The sequence below is a fragment of the Ambystoma mexicanum genome, chromosome 7q (assembly GCF_040938575.1).
Source record: "Ambystoma mexicanum isolate Mex_15411 chromosome 7q, UKY_AmexF1_1, whole genome shotgun sequence".
NCBI lineage: Eukaryota > Metazoa > Chordata > Amphibia > Caudata > Ambystomatidae > Ambystoma > Ambystoma mexicanum.
Genome location: NC_090941.1, coordinates 1,034,545,552 through 1,034,568,008, shown reverse-complemented (window position 1 = coordinate 1,034,568,008; position 22,457 = coordinate 1,034,545,552). Strand labels below are relative to the sequence as shown.

The following is a 22,457-nucleotide window of genomic DNA, read 5'->3' as shown; positions in this document are numbered from 1 at the left end:
GGGGATGGGACGTATTAGAAATGACTAGAGTACCCCTAACCCATAGTCCCCTCTCCTTCATACGTCCCACCCAATGGTTAATGTGTAATGAGTGTAGCCATGTATCTAAGCATCTGATGTGTTCAAAGGGGACTGAGGTGAGGCGTAGCGCAATTGTTCGCTTCCAAAGGTTCAGATACCGTCCCCATGTTGGGGAGACTCCTACAAGGATGGTGGAAAGGGGACGGAATACTCTAATCACTGCATTGAGTAACTTTAGTTTTCACAATATGTGCCAGTGTCCCAAGACTGTGCTTTACTTTTGCTAATGCGCTAGTGAAGAATATGCAACTAATGTTTAACCATCAGTAGTTCTCCTGTGTGGCGACTTTAATCTTTGTCTTTGGTATCTTGTTTTCTAAACTTTTTTTTTGTCGCAGGTATTGTTCTTACAAGAGTGGGATACTACACCATTCCATCTTTGGAGGAACTTGCACAGATGACCGATCAATATGGAGAGTGTATTGTTAACAATTTGACCATAGGACGGAAAGGTAAGTACATCTTGTACCTCTCAAGTCAGTACTCTCTAGACCACAGTACAATACTTTCAGAGAGAAGGGTAATACATTGATTTTGTTTAATCCTGTCTGCATTGGTTCTTTTTTATCTGTTCTTCAGGTTATGGATCCATCTTTTTTGAAGGAGAGGTCAATTTAACAAACCTGAACCTTGATGAGATTGTGCACATTCGTAGAAAGGAGGTGATAGTCTATTTGGATGATGATAAGAAACCTCCTATTGGTGAAGGATTGAATAGGTATGCTTTTTATGTTTGCTGTGCTGTAAGTTTGCTTTCATTTCATATAGATAGAAATCTGCCATTCTTCTGTGCTGAGGATTGTGCAGGATAAAGGTAAATGGGTGGATGGCGGGATGTTACTGAAGAATATAGATTTGTTAATTTGAATCCATCCCTACCTACTGGCAGTATGTGGGAGGAATTAACGCCTGTGCTTGAGAACAAAGGCCAATTGCACATCATATGATTTAATACTGATGCTTTCTTCAACCAGTAGAGGATTGCAATAGCCCAGTATTGCACCATCCATAAAACCACGTGCTTGTGATACTGGATAGGTTTTAGACTTTTTTAAAGGGCAGTTTGTTTTCACAGAAAGAATGTTCCTTTTTATTTTACTAATTTGCCACTTTATAAACTCTTGAATTAGATATTTTCGACAGATAAGCATTTTACATAGGTGGTACACCATTTATGTGCTGCTTTCAATCCCTTGAACAAGAAATTACATGAGGGAGGGGAGTAAATGCAGTCAGAATATCTAGTATAGCAGCAAAGGGGCACATTTTAAAGTGTGACTTTTCAAAGTCTTTCCCCAAACCACTTTACATGCCTAGTAATCCTACTGCACTTGTACTAGGGACTGTAGTGGGGTTGCCTGTAGTAGTGTTGTCGCTGTGGAGGAGTAGTATTGGGAATTGTCTTACTGGTACCGGTTACAAGAGTACTACTGCTAGTAGTGGCACTGGTAGTAAATCTATTAGCTCTGTTGGTAGCAGAACTAGTATAGTATGACTAGTGTGATAAACCGTTCTGTTTTGGTAATGGAGTGCTTGCCTTAGGCCCCCGGTACCCCCAACAACTTTGCATTATCTGGCTTTACATTATTTTTTGTTGACTTGCAAGAATGGGAAATTCAGGATAGCCACACAGGTATTCAATTAAAATCTTTGTGACCCATGACATTTTTAACTGGCATTGTGGAAAGGATAGAGGGCCTCCTACCGGTCACTGCACTTAATAAAGGAAAGGAATCACCTTACCAATCAACCTACTTTGAGAGGACTATGAAGAGAGTTGCTTAATCTGCAACTTTCTGGGTTGCAGTCATCCAAGTAGCACCCAATATTACTAAGGCCAGCACAATCTTCCATGGAGTGCCATGGGTACACTTTGTAAACCACCACCCCACCTCCCCCCCCCCACCGTCAGAAGTAACAATTGTTGCTTTCCATGCATCTACCGAGCAGGCTGGTGGTATTTGATAATGTGTACCTTTTTGTTTAATGCAACAAGGTGTGGTGTCTTTGTAGCAGTGGTGTGTTTAAGGAGGACTCTGTACTCAAAACTGCTATTCCTCGTGTCCTCTTCCTTTAAGCATCTTCCTGTTCAGAAAATTTTTTGTGATTAAGCCACCTACTCTTAAGTCCCATCCCCTTTCCTCCATACTATATGGGCGTCCCTTCCAAGGGCCGGGAGCCGGGAGACTGAACCTTTTTCACCAGAAAAAAACGTCTTCCCCTTTAAATTTTGAGGCGCGCGGGGGTGAGCCCCAGGGAAAATTCACCAGCGCTCCTGGGTTTGGCTTCGGCCATGTAATTCCACGGGCAGATACTTCTTCTTTGTCTTTTTTTTTTCTTATCTATCATTCAGGTACTCTGTCCTCAGGCATCACGCACCTCCCCGGCGCATGTCGACTTCTACAGGGTTCAGCAGGTATCCATCCTGCAACGGGCTCTTCCCAACTTCAGACCCCTCACGCCCTCTGCCTACGTTGCCTTGGCCCAGACCACGGTTGTCAATCATGTTCGGCGTGCGACTCGCTGTCCTCGAAGGCGCTGAAGAACAGACTAGCCAGGTGGAGGGAGCTCTTCCAGAGGATCTCAAGAACTTTGTGAAGCATCGAACTAGGCCCAAGGTAGGGCGATATTTTCCAGCGCGCCCTGCAAGGGAGACTCCTTCCCAGGTCGTCCTCTTCCGCGCGGGTGGGACCGGCCAGGTCCTTCTATCGGCACGTGCACCGAGGCTGCTTCAGCTACAGTCTTTCGGATCGAGGGATCCTCCCGGGCACAGTGTTGAGGGACCGGAAGGTTCTTGTACCAGGTCTACACCTGAGGGGCTGCGCCCTTTTACCAGCACCATGGCCGAGGGGCTACACCCTAATACCGGCAATACGTCCGAGGGGGCGCCTAAACGTAGCTCTACTGACCCCCGAGTCTAGGGTGTCGCACCTACCGGGCCGAGGCCCGAGGAGCAGGGTAGGCCCCATGATCCACACGCAAGAGTCTTGGACGAGGCCGGGCCCAGCGGGCCGAGCACCGCGTCACAGGCATGGGGCAGGCATGTGGCAGCAGAATTATCCCGGGGTCCCAGGGAATGGAGAGACGAGTAATTTCCTTGATGTGGCTTATTACCACTTTCCAGTATGCCTCTGCTTTAGGGCAGGTCCATACCATATGGAATGAAGAGCCGGGAGCGGGGCAAACGCGCCAGCAGGTCGACTGGATATTCGGGTTAGCCTTATTTAGCTGAGCTGGGGTAACGTAATGCCTATAACAGAGTTTGTAACCCCCATCCCCGTTTGTGATGCACTGTGAGCTCTTGTGCAATCTAGACCGGATTTTCAGACATTCCTCCACTTCTATTTCCCGCCCCAGGTCCTTCTCCCATTCTAACATGTACCTTTCTTTTCTGTAAGGATCTGACCTCTCTAAAAGTCTATAAAGAGCTGGCATTCTCCCTCTTTTAGTCGGGGTGGATAGAGTTCCAATGCGGTTAGTTCTCTGGAGCATTTTTCCCTGACAACCCTATGGGACAGCCAATGCCGAATTTGAGCATAATGAAATCTTTCCTGCTCCCCTACCCCGAATTTTGTTTTACATATCTCGAACGATATAGGTGCGCCCTCTTCTAGGAAGTCGCTCGTTTTTAGTAAACCTCCCTCCTTCCAGGGCTGGAAGCCACGCGGGGGATTGCCTGGTGAGAAGTCGGGGTTGTTCCAGACGGGGGGGATAGGGGACCCAACGGGCTTCGGACACCCCATTTCCGAGCAGCAGCTTTCCAGCTGCGAAAAATTGAGTGTAGCAGAGAGGGGCCCATTCTTAGCTTGTGGTTTTATATTTGGTAGGTGTGGGAGCTCTGATGGGGGTAACCGGGCACCAGGCCTTTTCCAATTGGATCCACCGTGGGGGATCTGCTTCTTGCACCCAGGAGTATGCGTGTGAGAGCTGCGCCGCTAGGGCATATCTGGCAACATCAGGCACCCCCAACCCTCCCTGCGTTTTTCCTCGGCATCTTAATTCTTCTTCGAGGATAGGAAAGAGTTAAATAGAGCTGACATCTGCGGTGCAAGTATGCTGGCATATTTTTTGTAGAAATTAGCGGTCAGGCCATCTGGGCCCGGCGCGGTGGGTTTGAGAGCTTTGATGGCATCTAAGATTTCTTCGCTGGTGATAAGGGATTCCCTTGAATCTAGTTGGGTCATATTTTGAGGGCGAACAGAGCTCAAGTAATCTCGCAAGCTGTCTAATTTGGTAGGTTCCCCTGACATTACAGATTTATGGTGCCTCACCAGTTCACTGATTTTATCCGCTTCAGAATAGTATACTTTACCGTCCGCTCCCGCAAGTTTGAGGATATTGTATCTACTGCAGATCTTTTTCAGTTTTTGCGCTAGTACCTTGTTTGCCTTATTTCCTTTGATGTAGTAGAATTGCCTGGTGAAGGCTAAGGCTCTGGCAGTTCGTTCGGCGCAGTGCATTTCTAGCGCTGTTTTGGCTTTCATCAGGGCTCTTTCAATTTTCCTGGAGCTGTGATATTTCAGCTCGGTTTCTAAATGCTTTACCTTCTCCCCCAGTTTGGCGGCAGCGATATTAGCGGTCCATTTCTGCTCCGCCCCTGCACTGATGAGCGGTCTGACCACCGCTTTCATAGCGTCCCAAATCAAGTTGATGGGGGAGACATCCGTTGAGTTTTCCTTGAAGTAGTTAGATATTGTTTAGCCGACTTCAGATCTGATGCACGCGTCCAGCAGTAGGGAATCGTTCAGTTTCAAATGTCTCTGGATCGGGTGCTTTTGGCACGAGATGACTAGGTTTACGGACACTGGGGCGTGATCGGACAATATGCATGTGTGTATTTCTGCTTTACTTAGGCAAGGGTATAACACCCCGGAGATCAGTATGATATCAATTCTCGAACCCTTTTTGGGCGCAGGAGTAATGGGTATAGTCCCTTGATGTCCCCTTGAATAGTCTCCAGGCGTCGACTGATTCGGTTTCACTGAGCAGTTTCGCCAGGGATAGTGCTTGTGCCAAGTCCGTGTTGGTGGGTGGCAGGGTTTTGTCCATTTGGGTATCTGGCATAGTATTGAAATCTCCGCCCATGATCAAGTGCCCTTCCTGAAAGGATGAAATGATCGGAATTAATTCTGCGATGAAGTTAGCTTGGGATGTATTGGGGCCGTAGATTGTGGCAATAGTGATTGGGAGTTCCTCAAATAAGCCCTTTAGGAGGAGGAACCGACCTTCCGGATCTCTTCTCAGTGATTTTTGACAGTGGGACCCTGTCACTCAGCAGTATTGCCGCACCTCTTTTCTTCACTCCAGACGTAGCGAATAACGCTTTTTTATATCTGCTGAATCTGACTTGGTGGTCATCATCTTGTAGCAGATGGGTTTCTTGAAGGAGGATGATGTCCCCAGCTAATTGTCCCAGCCTATGTTCAATTGGCCTGCGCTTCCTTGGGTATTTCAGGCCTTGGACATTCCAGGAGAGGATTACTACTTCGCTAATGTCAGCCACCCCCTCTCTCTCCTGACAATTCGGTCTTTGTCCCCCACTGATACCTGCTTCTTTAAGGGCAGAGCGAGATTGTTGTGCTCGCATAACTCCAGCAATGACGTCGATACAGCATGTTGTGAAGTTGACCGAGAGGACGGGCAGTGAGCGACCCGACTCTTGGTGTTTAGAACTTGTCCTTCTGTGTTCCTCTCCCACCTCCACCCCCTATCCCATCTTGAACGAGTAGGAAAAACCACATCCTACTGACACTGGGGTAACTGGTGGTGCAAGTGCAGTAAAAGGTGGCCAACTGGGCCGTTGAGACAAAATGAAGTGGAGGTCGAACATTGCTCCCGCACTCCAACTTTGACAAGATCCACCTGCCGCTGAGCCAGCCCGCCGTGAAAATGTTGATTCCGTAAGGGCCATTGGACCCCTGCACTATGACACCCCAAGTCCAGGGGAGTAGTGACGTGAAGGCCAGAGCGCCCCGGTGCTCCCTCGATGCTGGTGTTGGTCAGGCCGGCTTCAAGTCCTTCCTATGGGGAACCAGGGGGCTGCACCGTCTTCCGGCTTTCAACCAAGCTCCCTCCGCTTGCTTTCCAGAGACCCCTCGACTTGACTCCTCAGATCCCGATTCCCCCTCTGACGCCCATGAATTTGTCCGCCTCTTTTGGTGAATGGATCTGTTTCTGAGCCCCATCCCATGTGAATCTGACGGAGGTCGGAAAACTCCAGTGGTATGGGACCTTCCTTTCGCGCAGCCATTCCGTAAGCATGCACATAGCTTTTCGTTTTTGGAGAGTAGAGTTCGCTAGGTCTTGGTAGAGCGAGATTGTAGACCCTTGGAAGATGATTTGGTGCATTTGCCTCGCCTCCCGCATGATTTCCTCCTTAACTCGGGGGAAATAGACTCTCACCAGGACATCCGGGGGGGAGAGTAGATGACTGCCTAGGCATTGTTTTATGGACCCTATCCAGTTCCAGCTGCGACTCATCAGGGAAGGTGATGATGAACCTGAGCAAGTCCGCAACATAATTCTTTAAATCTACATCCGGAATTGACGTTGGAATTCCTCGTAGTCGAATATTATTCCTTCGGGACCGATTCTCTGCGTCCTCCAGTTTTGCTTCCAGGAGGTCACACCTCGCTTCCAGGGATGAAATCCTATCCCGGTCTTGCTCGCCCTCAAACCGTTGGTCGCAGACCTCGGATTCGAGTTCCGAGGTTCGTTGTTCTACCTCCGCCACTCTCTTGTCAAGGGAGTTGATCTTTTTCGTCACCTCTGTGCTTTTCTGGATTTCTTTGGTGAGCGCTGATAGCAGATCCTGGAGGTCGACCATTTGTGACGAGTTGTGGACTGCAGCGTTGTGTATGGCATTGGTGGCTGGGTCCTCCGATATATGCCCCTTTTTTTAGTTTACTCAGTGGATGAGCTGTTCATTAGGGAGGCGCGATGTCAGTTTGTTTGGATGCCTTCCTGCTTCTCGCCTTTTTGCTTCTGTTAGGATGTTTCGGCAGCACCCACAGACCTATTCGCCCCATGCCGCACCACCGGTGAGGGTTGCCGATGTAGGCCCTGATCCTAAGTGTCCACACTCCATGCCCCCTGCGGGATTTCAATGGCTTTTGTACGATGTCTCTGCGGGACCGGAGGTGGGGAACTGGGTATTATTAGACCACAGGCTGGGCAAGGTCTTGCTATCCCCTGATAGCGGGGGCAGAACAGGATCCAAGAGCGCGCGGGGACCAGTGCTGGCCGAGGAGTGGCCGAGGAGGAAAGGGCCGCTGGCGAACCCAGCTGGACCCCCTGCTGGAAGGGGAGTTGGAGATCTCCCTGATGGATCTAGCTGGCAGTAGGTGTTGGGCAGAAACCTGTGCAGTTACCTTAGGGACCACTGCAAAAGGCTTAGGACTACAGGTGTTGGCAGTAAACCCAATTGGTAGCAGTCTGTACCACCCAGATTTACCTGGTAGCTGTGGCTGAGCAGCCAGACTTCTCTCAAGAAGAGTTAGACAGTATATAGAGTAGACAAGATGGGTACCAAAATACAGTAGCACGAGCAAACACTGACCAGAGCTTTGGCATCAAAGTATATAATTATTTATTTAAAGACACACTTATAGAAACACTCCAGCATTATTATTGTAAGCAAGTTCAAAACAGTCACTATTAATATATATACATCCCTTATTCCTTATTAGACAAGTCTTAGTTAACACCACTTATTTCCAGACAGAGGTGAGCGCTTAACTGAAGATGGCACTCCAATAAGTTATCAAGGGAGGGAAAAGGCATAAATTAGAAAAGCACACAACACTAATACTTTACAAGCACCCAGCAAGGCAGGAAAGTCAGTCTACTTGTGAGCAAAAAGTTCAGAGGCCAGGCCCCCTCTTAGAGAGAGCAGAGCACCAATGCACCCAAGATCTCACAGTTTAAGAGGCTTGAAAAAGTCTTGCAGAGTGTTCAAAAATGAATTAGTTCAGCTCAGAAAAGTTCAGTCAGCCAGCCTAGGGTCAGTCCAGGTAGTAGGTCGAGGATTTAATAGACACCCCATACAGACCGTTGCAAGGGAGGCTAGGCGGACACAGTACCTTTTTAAAATGGAGAGGATCCTCCAGCAGGGGCAGTTGTTCCTGGCAGCGGGTGCAAGTCGCGGTGTCTTCCAGAGGAAGAGAAGATCTCGACGTGGAGGAAAGCTGAAGGTCGTTGCACTGCCAGGGAAGAAACCAGCCGTGGAGTTCTCCGGTTAAAAGGTACTACCCTTCGATTCGCGGTAGTGGTAAATCGTGGTATCCCGGTTGCCGGGGTGCTTGGCGCAGGCAAGGCGGCTACGAGATGATCCGGGAAGGCGAAAAGGCGGGCAAACTGGTTATCCCCACCAGTGAAAGGAAGAAGACTCTTCGGAATGAAGATCTTCTCTGTCGGGAAAAGTGGTGAGACGGTTCAGCAGGGCTCCACCGATGGTGGCGTCGTTGCAGGTTGGCTCAGCTTCTCCCTCTTCGGATTCTTTGGTCCTGTGGCGACTTCTGAAGTTCCAGTCCCCAAAGCCCTGCTTTTATGCAGAAAACCCCCATTCATCAGTCCTAGCTGTCACTCAAACATGCTAGGGCCAATCGCACAAGAGTGCAACTTGAGTTTCCGAGGCAACTCAGTCCAGGGTGCCTTAACCCCCCCTCCCACACATCCTGTAGACCCAGACAGAGTGGCACCACTTCTGGAGGCTTCTGTGGAGAAGCCCGCCAAAAAGTGGAACAAAAGGCTCGACTTGGGTTGGAGTTACAGAGGCGAACACAAACGCCATTTTAAAACAGAGTTCTGGCAAAAAGACCCAACCGGGGAATGAATATTAAATAAATAACTTGGTGGTATCTTTAACCTTGCACCAAAAAGTGGTGCGTTTAAAATTAATGGGAAAGTCCCATAGGAAATATTCCCGTGGAATATTTTGCGTGGTAACCACTGCCACCAGCCAGAAACTTGACCAGGGGGGACTCTCGAAAAACAGACCCAGGGGCAATATAATTACCGCTACCAGTACTTCCACAGTATGATGGTTTGTACTGGTTCTGTTCCCAATTTAAGACTAGGAAAGTCAATGGTGACTTTACATGCCCTGGGAGACAGTAGTCAGTCCCAGGGTATGGAGTCTATGTTTGGGGGTCACTATGACACCCCTGTGTTACTGCACTGAGGGTGCTGTGTAACACACTTACCAAAAACACATGAAACCCTATGGAGTAAAAGACCCCATAGCCCATAAAACACATTACAAAGTCAAAGGATATCTCAAATCATGTCTAAGAGTGGGAGAAAAAGAGTCTCACGCTTAGCAGGAGAAAATATTAAACCCCAAAAATCCAGCAAAGCTGCTGGGGGACTCACTAGGTTTGGCAAATTAGCCTTAACAGAGAATTCTCCCTAAAAGTAGGGGGGCCACTTGGCAGGAGCACAAGATCCGGGATCCCCTCCGAAGTATATTGGAGCAGTTACCCCGCTGATGTCCGTAGGTGAGGGGGGGGATTGAGGGCTGGCGACCACCAAAGGGCCGAGCTCCCTACACGACGCAGCGGAGTCCCTCTCAACCCCCTGCTCCTCACCTCATATAAATCAAAGGTTCAGTGTATAAAGCACCTCCCCCATGGGGGCCGTAGGCAAATGCCAGTACGGAACCAGAGAACCACCATTGAGAAGAGCAGATCCGGATGGGCCAGGTGAAGGCTGGAGCGCTTGCAGGCTGCTGCCCGTTGGGTGCTGGCGGAGGGGATCTGGGACCAGGAGTGCGAAGAGCTGCAGGCAAGGACATAGTCCACCGGAATCCTCGGTAGCCCCGGTGTGTTCACTGGAGGACCTAGACCCCTGATGTTGCGCAGTCTCCCGGGGCCTCCGGGCCGTTGATCGTGCTGTTGATGAGATGTGGGGAGCCCTGGAGCTGCGCGAGTCGGCTCCGGCGGGCCACGGGAAGGAGCCGGCAATCACAAATAGACGTGCACCAGAGGGGCTATGCTGTGCAGGCGGGCGGAGACAGGATGGCTTGCTGGTTCAGGGGAGGCCTTATGTGCTTTCCCTCCGGAGCGTCTCCAGCACCCAAGGCGCGTAAGCTAGACAAATACGCTGCAGGGTGGCGCCACGGGCTATCTCTGCGGGATGGGATGAAATGCGACGTTGAAACCTCAGTCCATATCAGCACGGATTCTGAAGCTGAAGCGGCGAGTTGCCTCTGGCAGATCGCACAGTGCGGGCAGACTAGCTGGGTTTATTCAGCTGCCCGGGCTGCTTCAACACACCGGCCGCTCTCCTTCATGGCTGGTCTGCGAAACCCGCGGTGGCGCCCGGCATTTTATGCTGCGCGGGCTCTGCGTGCTATTTCGGGGCGCATCGAGGTGGTTTGGCCCCAGATATGGACCAAACTCCAGCGACAGCTGCAGTGAGAGTTCCCCCAAAATAGATTTCATTTGCGGGGCTGAACGGGGGGGTAAATCTGGTGATATTGATTGCGAAACACTGCACCACCCAGGAGCTCCTTGGAAGCCATGCCGTTTGCGATGGCTCCGAGCCACGCCCCCCTTTGCCATTTTTTAATGCTTGCTTAGTGCAGTGGCTTCGGCATTTCCAGGTTTGGGTTTGTTCATAGGAGGTGTCCAGTGTGGATTTCTTGAAGACCCATGGTAACTACTCACATTGACTGGATCAGTGTCTCCCCACTGGAACCAATTTCTGGGCCATTATTATTGCTGCATGCTGAATTTTACCACCGGAATCCTCTGATTGGCTGTGGCATGCTGTTGATGTACAGAAGCTGGTTGATGCTTCTGCACAACCCCGGAGGCTGGCAATGGAGGCAGAGGGTGTTGTCGATTGTGCCCTGTCCACCTTTGGACCCACTTCCGTGGCAAACCTGGTTGACTTGGACTCTCGGTTCTTGGCCTCGTCTTGGGCCTCCATGGATGAGACACCCTCAAAGGACTTTAAAGACTGCTCCTCGGACCAGCCGGTCCTGGGTGAGGCATGACCCTGCTCGGAGGATGGGGCAGAGGCCTTGACGTTCTGCCATGCCGCCAGTCTCCTGTTCCTATCCTTCGCCTTTTCTTGTGGTCCGGTTGCAGGCAGTAGAGGTGCTCACCTTCAACAAACGCATTCCGTAAGCCGCATTTGGTGCAGGACTAGAAGAAGGATCCTTCTGCTCCGTCATGGTCGGAGGGTGCGAAGTAGGCCTGATGGCCTTCTGGAATCTTCACCCTTGAGGGGCGTTGAAATTCACCAACAACGGATCCCTGCTGTTGGCAGATGGAGAAGAGAGCACACTGGCTCTTTCAAAGGATCAAAAATGTAATTTTTTTACGTCAACCAAGAAAAAACATAGAAGTAGTTTGCAGAGCAAACTCGAGGACTCCCACCACTGAAGCGTGCTGTAAAAATCTGAAGATGGCTGCCAGAGGAGGGGTTTAGGGAGAGGACTGTCATTGGGGGCAGTATGACCCAGAGTACAGCAATTGGCTTAAAGGAGAAAGACAGTTTCTCCAGCATGGGGTCTGGCATGGATTCACATGCTCATGAATATTCCCCGTCGTCAGGCTGGGAATCCTCGGTAAAGAAAAAACCAGTATCAGTTTCGTTTCTGATCTGTCTTTCGTAGTAATAACCAATCACTGGTCTCTGCGTCATACTGACCACAGCCAATGACTGCCCTCTACCTAAGCACCGCCTCTGGCAGCCATCTTCAGATTTTTACCGCACGTTCATGTGTTGGGATCCTCGTGCTATTGCTCTCGAGCGTTAGTGCTTTTTTTCGCGCTTTTTCAAAAAGAGCCTCAAGCTCCACCGATCCTACATCCGATCAACGGGGACCCGTGTCGGATTCGTCTGTGCCCCTCAAGGGTGAAGATTTCGTCGAGCTACACTTCGGAGGACTCCAGAAGCTTCTCAGGCCCGGTCTCGGAGATGGCCCAGGAGAAGGGAAGCTCGACGCCCGGAAAGCTGTTCAGGGTCTGCCCTGGATGCCAGCTGCAGAACGTCTTTAAGGAGGACGAACACTCTTTCTGCCTTTACTGCCTTCATGAGGACAAGACGCACGTGGAGAAGGACTGTGCGTTTTGCGGCAACATGTCGGAACGGACCATGAAGGACCGCCATCAACGTCTCGCCAACTGGCTGGAGGGTAAGAGCCCGTCTGGCGAGAAGAAGAAGAAATCCGAGCGGTCTTCTAAGACCTTTGAGGGCGCCCCGGCGACGGGGGCCCAACATAAGGCTAAGCACCGCGAGTCCGCTGGCACCGGGAGCGCCGAACGGTCGGGCTCTACGGGCGCCAGGCAGGGCGCACCCTCCCCGGCACCATCAACCACGAGCCAACGCTCTGGGTCGGGTAAGAGGAAGGCCGAGCACCCGGCGAAGCTCCTGGAGAGGCCCCGGTCGAGCTCTAAGGCAGAGGAGGAGCGTGGCAGTGCCCCCTCCCTCAAGGATAAGGCGGTGAGCGCACCTAAGGTGGTGAAGGCCTTGATCCATCCGACCAAGCCCTCTATCGAAACGGTCGCGGCGGCCCTGGCTCAGCCTGTGGAGGCTGCACCAGTGGTGGCGACCTCGGGGCCCAGAATCTCCCTGCCTCCTCGGAGGGAGTCTTCTTTTGTGCCCATCGATAGGACCCCCGTGAAACCCTCCGTGGGGAAGAAGGGGGGGCAGGGCGTCGTCGTAGATTCGGCCTCAACCTCAGAAGAGGAGCTGATCGAGGTCTTAAGCCACGGCCTAGGCGTGGAAGAAGGCCAGCCCGTCGGAATGGACCCCGACGCAGGGGACGACGACGACATCGTCGAGGATACCGACGGGGCCCCTGCTCGCCCGTCGGATTCCCCTCTGCCAGCGCCGCAAGACAACTCGGCGGCCATTTTGTTGGCCATACAGTCCTTATGCTCCGAGATAAGGACGAGGCTACCGTTACCGACGGAGGAACCTCTCCCGTCGGGGGATCCAGAACCGGGACCTTCTGGTGTTCCCCCTACCAAGAAAAGAAGGATCCATCCACCACCTCCTTTTCAACCGTCGCGCCCCGTCCAGCCCTCCTCCCCGTCCACCCGAGGGGATGATACGGGGACTGACACGGCAGCGACGGGTACGGACGACGAGGCATACGACGAGGATATTCCGTCGTCGCCTCCCGCCAGGGCTTCTCCGCCCGACGAGATCGGATCTTTCCACTCCATGATCTCCAGGGCTTCCGAGCTTTTCCAACTCTGCCCTGAGGAGAAGAAAAAGGAAGGCTTCCTTTATCAGCGGCGCGAGGCCAAGAGGAAGACGGTCCTCGCAGTGCCTCTGTTGGACGACATTTGGGATGAGGGCCTTTCCCTCCTCAAGAACCCTTCCACGACGCCAGCTAGAAGAGACCGGTACGAGAAAAAGTACTGGGTCCCGGACACGGCCCCCCTGTGCCTCCGGGCGCAGCCTACCCCGGATTCCGTCGTCTCCGCGGCAGCCAGGAAGAAAGCGGGGGGGGTGCGGCCTCCACATCGACTTCCCCGCCGGACGGCGAGGGAAAGAAATTGGATGCTATGGGACGTAGAGTCATCTCGTCGGCAGCGACGACGATTAAAGCGGCCAACGCCTTGGCTATCGTGGCTCGCTACGACAGGGAGCTCTGGTACAAGATAGCTCCCCTGCTGGATTTTCTGCCGGACGACAAGAGGGCGGAGGCCCTGGAGATCCTGCAGGAAGGTGAGGTGGCCTCGGACCACGCCATCACCGTGGCGACGGACATCGCCGACACTGGGTTCCGCCAGCTGGGCAACGGCGTTTGCCTTCGACGTCGTGGATGGCTCAAAGCTACGGACTTCCGGCAGGACGTCCAGACCAGAGTCCTGGACATGCCCTTCGACGGGAACAACCTGTTTGGGAAGACAGTGGACGATTCCCTTCAGGCCATCAAGGCGGATACTGAGACGGCCCGGGCCCTTGGAGTTCTGCAGCAACGACGGACGCCCTTTCGGAGCAGCGGAGGCAAGGGCGCCTCCAAAGGTTCCGGCGGCGGTTTCGCTTCCTACCGTCAAGCGGCCCGCTCGTCGTCGCAAGAGGCCTACAGAGGACGAGGCAAGTCTAGCGGACCCCGCCGTCGTCGCCAAGGAGGTCAAGGCGGCAAGGCCGCTTCCAAGCAGGATTGAACCGGCCGTGGGGTCGGGCCCCCACCGAAGCACCCCGGTGGGAGGCCGGCTGGCGGGCTTCGTCAGCGTGTGGGAGTCCATCTCCACCGACCGTTGGGTGCTGGACGCCCTGGCCCGGGGCCACGCGCTCGAGTTTCAAAGAAGGTGCCCGCGCGTCCCCCCCGTGGCCAGGAAAGAACTTCACGTCCCTCAACTTCTCCTGGAGGTAAAGGCGATGCTCAGGAAGGGCGCCATCGAACTCGTCCCAAAGAGGCTTCGGGGCTCCGGAGTCTACTCGAGATACTTCCTCGTGAAGAAGAAGACGGGAGGATGGCGCCCCATCCTAGACCTGCGGCGTCTGAACAAGTTCATCAAGGCGCAGAAGTTCCGGATGGTCACCCTCCAGCACGTCCTGGGTCAGCTGGAGGAAGGAGACTTCCTATCGTCGTTGGATTTGGAGGATGCCTACTTCCATATTCCCATCCTAAAGGGGCACCGAAAATTCCTCAGGTTCGTGGTCCAAGGGCGTCATTACCAGTTCAAAGCCCTTCCCTTCGGACTACGGTCGGCACCCAGGGTATTCACCAAGTGCCTCGCACCGGTGGCGGCGCAGCTGCGCCGCGAGGGGATTCACGTCTACCCCTACCTGGACGACTTACTCATCCGCGCCAAGACGAGGGAGCTCGCCGTGGTCCACACGGCAAGGACCGTCCAACTCCTCACGGATCTGGGATTCTCCGTGAACTACGCCAAATCCCACCTGGTGCCCGCGCAAGTCGCACTGTTTCTGGGAGCGAGGCTCGACACAGTGTCCCTTCTGGCCTCCCCGTCGGAGGAGAGGACCAGGACCATCTTGGGCAAGGTGCAACGGATGTTGGTGGCCGACGCGGCCAAAGTGAGGTCCATCAAGTCCCTCCTCGGGATGATGTCTTCCTGCATCTACCTCATTCCCATGTGCAGGCTCCGGATGCGCCCGTTGCAAGAATTCCTGGATGCGCGCTGGATCCAGACGACGGGCAGCTTCGAGGAAAGGATCAAGCTCGACGAGAGCTTCCGACGAGCGATAGGGTGGTGGGGCACCCGCGCGCATCTGACGGCGGGCATGGACTTCCAGACCCCAGCCCACCAGGAGACTGTGACCACGGATGCCTCCCTGGAAGGGTGGGGAGCGCACACCGAAATTCTGCACGCAAGGGGACTCTGGCTCCCGACGGAGAAGTCCCTGCATATCAACGTCCTGGAGCTCCGTGCAGTGTTTTGGGCCCTCGGGTCCTTCCTTCCGTCCCTCAAGGGCAAGGTGGTGAGGATCTTCACCGACAACACCACCACCATGTTTTACATCAGGAAACAGGGCGGAACCAGGTCCCCAGCGCTGTCCAAGGAGGCGCAGGACCTGTGGCATTGGGCCGTCGCCCAAGGGATTTTTCTGGTGCCGTTTCATCTGGCAGGGATAAAAAACACCATCGCCGACTCACTCAGCAGGGAGCTGCGCTCGTGCCACGAGTGGGAACTACGGCAGGATCTGGTGTATCGCCTCTTCCGACGGTGGGGCACACCCCAGATCGACCTGTTCGCGACGGCGACGAACACCAAGTGCCGGAGGTTCGCCAGCAGGTTTCCCCAGACGAGGAGCATGGGCGATGCTTTCTCGTTCCCCTGGGAGGGCCTGTTCCTCTACGCGTTCCCTCCCTTGCCTCTGCTAATCCGGCTCGTCAACCAGCTCAAGAGGTCACGGTGCAGGATGATCCTCGTCGCACCTGCGTGGCCGAGGCAGATATGGTTCCCGGACTTGCTGGACTTGTCAGCGTCCCCGCCGATCAAGCTGCCGGCGGACGCGGATCTACTCTCCAGGGAAGGAGGCGCCATCCTCCACCACGACCCGAAGTCGCTGAACTTGCAGGCCTGGCTCCTGCAGCGCTAGAGTTTGGAGGATACGACATACCGGCCGATTGCAGAGAGGTTCTTGCAAAGGCCAGGGCGTCCTCGACTCTTAAATGCTACGGACACAAATGGAAGAGGTTCTCTGTCTGGTGCCACGCACAGAAGATTAACCCTCTACGGATTACGGCTCCCCAAGTACTGCCGTACCTGCTGACGCTGGCCAAAGCTGGTCTGGCACACGCGTCCATCAAGATTCATCTTGCTGCGATCTCCCGATACACCAGAACCACGGGGCGGACGTCCTTGTGGTCTCATCGTCTGGTGAAAGAGTTCATGAAGGGACTGTTCAGATCGTTCCCGCCGGTGAAGGCTCCGGCCCCGGCGTGGGAGCTCAACGTGGTGCTGACCAAGCTCATGGGACCTCCGTTCGAGCCTCTGCACTCGGCCCCGTTGAAGTTTCTATCGTGGAAAACAGCTTTTCTTGTGGCCATCACCTCCGCACGACGAGTGGGAGAGATCCAGGCCCTTTCCTGCAAGGCCCCGTACTTGACTTTCCACGACACGAGGGTAGTGCTCAGGACGCACCCCTCCTTCATGCCCAAGGTACCGTCGGACTTCCATCTCAACGAACCCTTGGTCTTACCTGTGTTCTTCCCGTCGCCTTCGTCGCCGGCTGAGAGGACTTTGCACTCGCTGGATGTTGCTAGAGCGCTGAAGTTCTACGTGGACCGCACGAAGGGTTTTCGGAAGACGTCACAACTCTTTGTGAACTTTGGACCTGTCAATCAGGGGAAGGCTCTCTCGAAGGCTTCCATCTCCAGATGGCTCTCCGGCTGTATCATGTGCTGTCACCGGTTGGCAAACCGACCGCTGCCTGGCCGTCCGAGAGCCCATTCCACCAGAGCGATCGCAGCTACCACGGCGTTCCTATCTGGTGTGCCCCTGCTGGACATATGCAGGGCTGCTACGTGGAGGTCGACGCACACCTTCACGAAATTCTACTGCGTCGACCGGGATTCCAGGGAGGAGTCCAGGGTCGGCCAAGCAGTGCTGCGCAACCTGTTCGCCTGAGGTGAGCCTGGTGAGGAGGTAAGATGCTTAATGTTGAGTTGATGTGATGCTTAATGTTGAGCCTTTGCCACCTCCCGTGGTTGTGCATGTGTGTACTGCTATGTATTCTTTATTCATGAGCATGTGAATCCATGCCAGACCCCATGCTGGAGAAGGAACAAGTTACTTACCTGTAACTGTTGTTCTCCAGCATGGGTCTGGCATGGATTCACATGCGAACCCTCCCGCCTACCCCTCTGCGGCTCTTCACTTGGTCATACTGCCACTTCACGTGCTTCCAAATCTGAAGATGGCTGCCAGAGGCGGTGCTTAGGTAGAGGGCAGTCATTGGCTGTGGTCAGTATGACGCAGAGACCAGTGATTGGTTATTACTACGAAAGACAGATCAGAAACGAAACTGATACTGGTTTTTTCTTTACCGAGGATTCCCAGCCTGACGACGGGGAATATTCATGAGCATGTGAATCCATGCCAGACCCATGCTGGAGAACAACAGTTACAGGTAAGTAACTTGTTCCTTGTAAGTGAACGTGAAACTCTTTTCCGGCCTCACGACGGAGAATATTCATGAGCTTGTGAATCCATGGCAGACCCATGCTGGAGAACAAAAGGTAAGTAACTTGTTCCTTACAGCTGATCAAAGTGAGCGCCTGAAGTAGGAATAGTTTTCCCAGAGGGGCAATTAAACCTTTGGGAAGATCTGAAGTCTGTAGCACAGCCAGCAACAAGGATATTTAGAATCCTGTTACCCTGACTCTTCCGAGCTGTGTGTGGGGGCAGTTCACTTTTAGCATTTAATCAGGACCTTCATGCGCTTGTCAGACTAAGTTAACATTTGTCTGGAAGTAAGATCAAATTCAATTCTGATATTCTGATATTAAGTCATGAGTAAAAGACCTAGCTGTTCATGTGGCTCAACTGGAACGTGGTACAGCCTGCCAAGATCAAAATATTTTGTATTGTAATAGCCAATACCTCAAGTACTACCATTAAATTAAGGAATGGGTGGCTCCTGACAGACACACACACACACACACACACACACACTCCCCCCCTCTAAAACGGAAGAATGTTCAAACCTATATTTGATCTAGACAATTGTTAATATTCATGTGACTCAGTCTCGAGTATTCTACTGCTCCAAATAGATCTATAGGTAATATCAATTGTGGACACTCGATCTGTTTCACAAATTACTTGGGCTCGGTTCAATCAAGTGGGGAACCGGTTAGTCTAAATTGATCTGCGAATAAGCGGAAGAAGGGGTATGGGGGGGGTTAGACATTGGGAAATACTTTGCTACTAACTCTGAGGAACCACAACATGCCATTCTGACCAGTAGAGTTATTTTTCTTCTTACTCATCCCCACATGGCCCACAATCGGGAGTATTGTGCAATGTTGCTAGGTCCCTTCCTCTAAGGTGCTCCGAACTGAGATGCCAGCGACACGAGTGCAGCACCGTCCCGTTTGTGTGATGCTGCAGCATACATGTATTCAGTGTTGGGACCCCTGAGCAGGGAGCGTGGAGCGCTTTGAGGGTGAGCCAGCGTGACTCTGCACCGCAGATACGTGGGTGCTCTTAACGTACGTACTCTGCTTTCTTGCTGGAAGGGAATTTGCAATGGGGCTCTGTTAGGGTAAGCAGACTGGAGTGAGACCTCATACTGCTTGTACAGGAGGTGGTGGTGTGTAAGCTCAGTTCGCTTATTAGGGCCTGTGCGCTGCACCTGCCTCCGAGTGGAAACTCTAAGACTGAGCACTATTCTGTTGCCCGTTTCTAAAAGCATGATGAAAGGAAATGCTCACCCGAAATATGGCTTGCGCAATATGACCGCAGCCTCGAGGAAACTTGCACAGAGCCCCTCTCGTGGTCCTATGGGCTCAAACATGCCCAAAACAAAGGAAGATCAAAAAAAGAAAAGGGCCGTCCAACACAATGCAACCCAAAAGTGTGGGCTTTTTTGACAACTGGGTAGGCTTGCCGTGCTTCGGGGAGGGGGTAGTATGGTGGATAATGTGTGCCCAATGAGGCTCTTTTGGCGGGAAGCAACATGGAATGGGATAAGAGTCTCTTACTTGGTTTGTCTATGATTAAGCAAAGAACCATTATTGTCAAATTGTGTTTGAACCTGCATCGTAATTCCCATGGTCCGGCCAACTCTGACTACAATATCCTCATTGGAGCGAACCATGCAGCCATCCCAGACTTGGAAAAACTAGTCTCCCACTCTGAGTTTTCCACCTATAATAGTATCAGTGTTGAAGAAGCCTCTGCACAGTTTAATGGTTCCCCATTGGCTCAACCAGGTGAAACCTTGGCCATTGCGTCATCTTTGGATATAATCTCAACTAAAATTGACTCTTTGCTATTACTTTGCACAAAATTGGCTGAAGAGCAATTGGAGACCAAACTCATATTGGCACTGGTGGTAGACGCAAGTACATCTACTTCGGCTTTGAGCCTAAACTTCAGTGCTGACATGGTTCGTATTGGGGTTGCTTCACCTTTTGAGGTTGTCCACTGGTGAGCCAATTATGCAACCATGTATAATGACTAGTATGTGTCATACTAGTCCCAAACTACTCTGTCCCAAAGTGTATATATCCTGAAGCAGGTGCAGGGCGTACTAAGTGGGAAAGATAATTCTCCTGAAGCGTCGCTCAAAATAAGAGCGACCTCGGAGGAGCACGCTTTCAGTGCTTTATGCACTGAACAATCCATGCTTACCTTCCTGGAACCTAGACGCCTGAAGAAGCGCAAGATCTCTTGCCAAAAAGACCAGTTGCATAGATCAAGTAAACAGCCTGATTTGGTAAAATCCTCTTGTTCAAATAAGGCACATAAACCGTCTGGTCTTTCAGTGCTATATAAAGTCCGGCAAATACACTTATTTGTATGTATTGAATTTTATATAGCACTTTTAGCCAAAGCGCTTTACATGAAACAGGAAATACATTACGAGCAAGGTAAAACAAATCATGAATCCGGTTGCTGAGAGCAATATACAGAACATGGTAACTAATGAGTAAAGTTATAGATCCTCTCGGCAAGTGGCACTCCAGGGCCCTCTGGATAAATGGGTGAACTTGGGTAATGCCTCTACCTAAACTAATGACTGTATCTTCGCAGACTGAGGCTGAGCGTGCATTGGAGCAGGAGAAGCCATGTCTAGCATGGCCCATGTTGGCTCTGGTGCCCAGCCTTACAACCTCCTCCTGGGCTAGAAGATACCTTCAGGGACCAGTTGAATTCGGTCCCATTGACTTTGAAAAGAACAGCATGATCATTTTGAGTGGTAATCAGACTACATCCATGGAGAAAGCACTATATGGGAACAAATACAGGCAACTGTGCATTCTATGATGGATTATGCTGGGGACTCTTATGGCTCCGTCTGCTAAAAAAAAGGTAAAATTGTGGATCTTAACACCATGTCTGCTAGTTCTTTTCTTAATCTGTCAAGGTTGATTGACATTTTTCACCATATTCACAACCTTCTTATTTCCACAGATGAGATTGTGATACTGGAACTACCACCGGTCTATAGTAGCACTATTCGGTTTTGGATACATTAACATATCCTTTGGTCGTGGAACGGATTAGCAAAAATGCAAAATCGTTGGATGGCCTGGGCTTTGAGGTTTTCAGCCTTCCATAAAGTTTACCTCAGGTCCTGGTCTAGGGGTAAAGGTGCAGCCTCTTTGCTGGGGCAATGCGGAAACTTTGTTAAGGAATGCCCAGAATAACAAACATTATCCTTCTTTATATGGATGAAGAGCATGGTGGCATCTGAGTTAACCAGAATATGGGTCAACTGGTCTAAGGTGTGTAATCAAGAGGGCTGACTCACTAGTAGGTATAAGGATACATCTGTTCATTTTATATTGTGGAATTCCACAGGTCATCGGTCTTTTCTTTCCAGCCCCAGCCCAGGGGTCTTGAGCAATTAAGCAAGGCAGAGTCTTTCCTACTACAGCAAACTTGGCTAACTGTACCCTTTATTTTGACCTTTCACTCATCTCTGGTGCAGCCGCCCGAAGGGGGAGTCTGCATCGGAGCAAGAAGCACATTTTCTACGTTAACCATCCTTGGTCTGAGGGTGCATAGTAGCTTTTCTGTCAGTATGGACCCTGGGGTTTCCCCGAGGTACAGGTGGGACGTTATTGGCCACTCTATATGATCCCCCGGGGGATGTAATTACCCAGGAGGTAAGACTGGTTGTAACTGATACCCTAAAGTCATGGCTTGAACATCCCCCCCCCCACCCCCAAAAAGGCCCAATTCTTGCGGGAGATTTTAATGCAGATTGCTCTCCAGTGTGCAGGCCCTCAAATAGAGCGCATAATACCCTGGTGAAAAAAGGGTCTTGAATGGGTGACAGTGTTGGCTGAATTCGTCTCAATCCTTTGACTCTTGATTCTGGCTTAAATAAATCTACGTGGTCTAATGGTACACATAATAGTACTATATATTTCATCTTTGTTGAACTAATCAATTTCATAATGTTAGAATTAAGGTGGATGAGGTTGATATTAGTGACCATGCTATGCTCCACATGAGATGTGCAGCCGAGAGGGCTAGGTCTCGGTCTAGCTTGCTCCATAATCCTATTGTAAACCTAAAAGGAAATTGGCTAGTATGCACAATGTTTAATATGGATAGTTTTAATGCAGCCTTCGCCCTTAGTGGCCTTACTGGTTGAGAAATGAGGGAATGCCATTGGGATCTAACGAGAATATTGGATCTTTATTGGTCTCAAGAATCTAGATACCTAGTAGTAAGTATAGCGGGAAACATGGGTCAACCTTTGATGCCTGACTAGTATTCCTCATCTTTTGATTTCTCCAATATCCAGCTTCAGTTGCTTCGGAAATCATTTTCGGAAGAGGGCGCTGTGCGTCAATGCAATCTACTCTGTCCCTCGAGGCACTCCGTCTTGAGTATGTCATCGAAGGTACATATAGCACGCGCAGCGCCCGTTGCTTCAGTTCAATTTTTCAGAGTAAGCTTTCGCTTCATGAACAGCGGTGCTCTTCAGATATTTCTTCGAGATATTATCAAAAAATGTTTGTCTTCGGCTCCGACAACCACGAAGACCGGGTTTAAAAAGTGCCAAGACTGCAACGCCAAGATGTCGCTGACGGACCTGCATTGAGTATGCTTGTAGTGTCTGGAGCACAAGACTTCAGCCTATCATAAGTGTGTCGCTGACTGGAAAAGCTCTGAAGGAGCGTAAAGGGAAATTGGCAGTAGGTAGACTTCGGAAAAATTATTTCGACTACCCTGCCGAAAACATTCTTCCGACAAAGC

General features: G+C 51.5%; 1 protein-coding gene across 2 annotated transcripts in view; it reads left to right on the top strand.

Annotated features, from left to right (window-relative positions):
- The window catches only part of NUP98 (nucleoporin 98 and 96 precursor), a 2,071,147-nt gene that overhangs the window by 901,172 nt on the left and 1,147,518 nt on the right, over positions 1–22,457 (top strand). For both annotated transcript variants that reach the window (XM_069640340.1, XM_069640339.1), the window contains exons 17-18: positions 420–533; positions 661–799. In XM_069640340.1, coding sequence (XP_069496441.1) covers positions 420–533; positions 661–799 — 253 coding nt within the window. The remainder of the gene's footprint in view (positions 1–419; positions 534–660; positions 800–22,457) is intronic.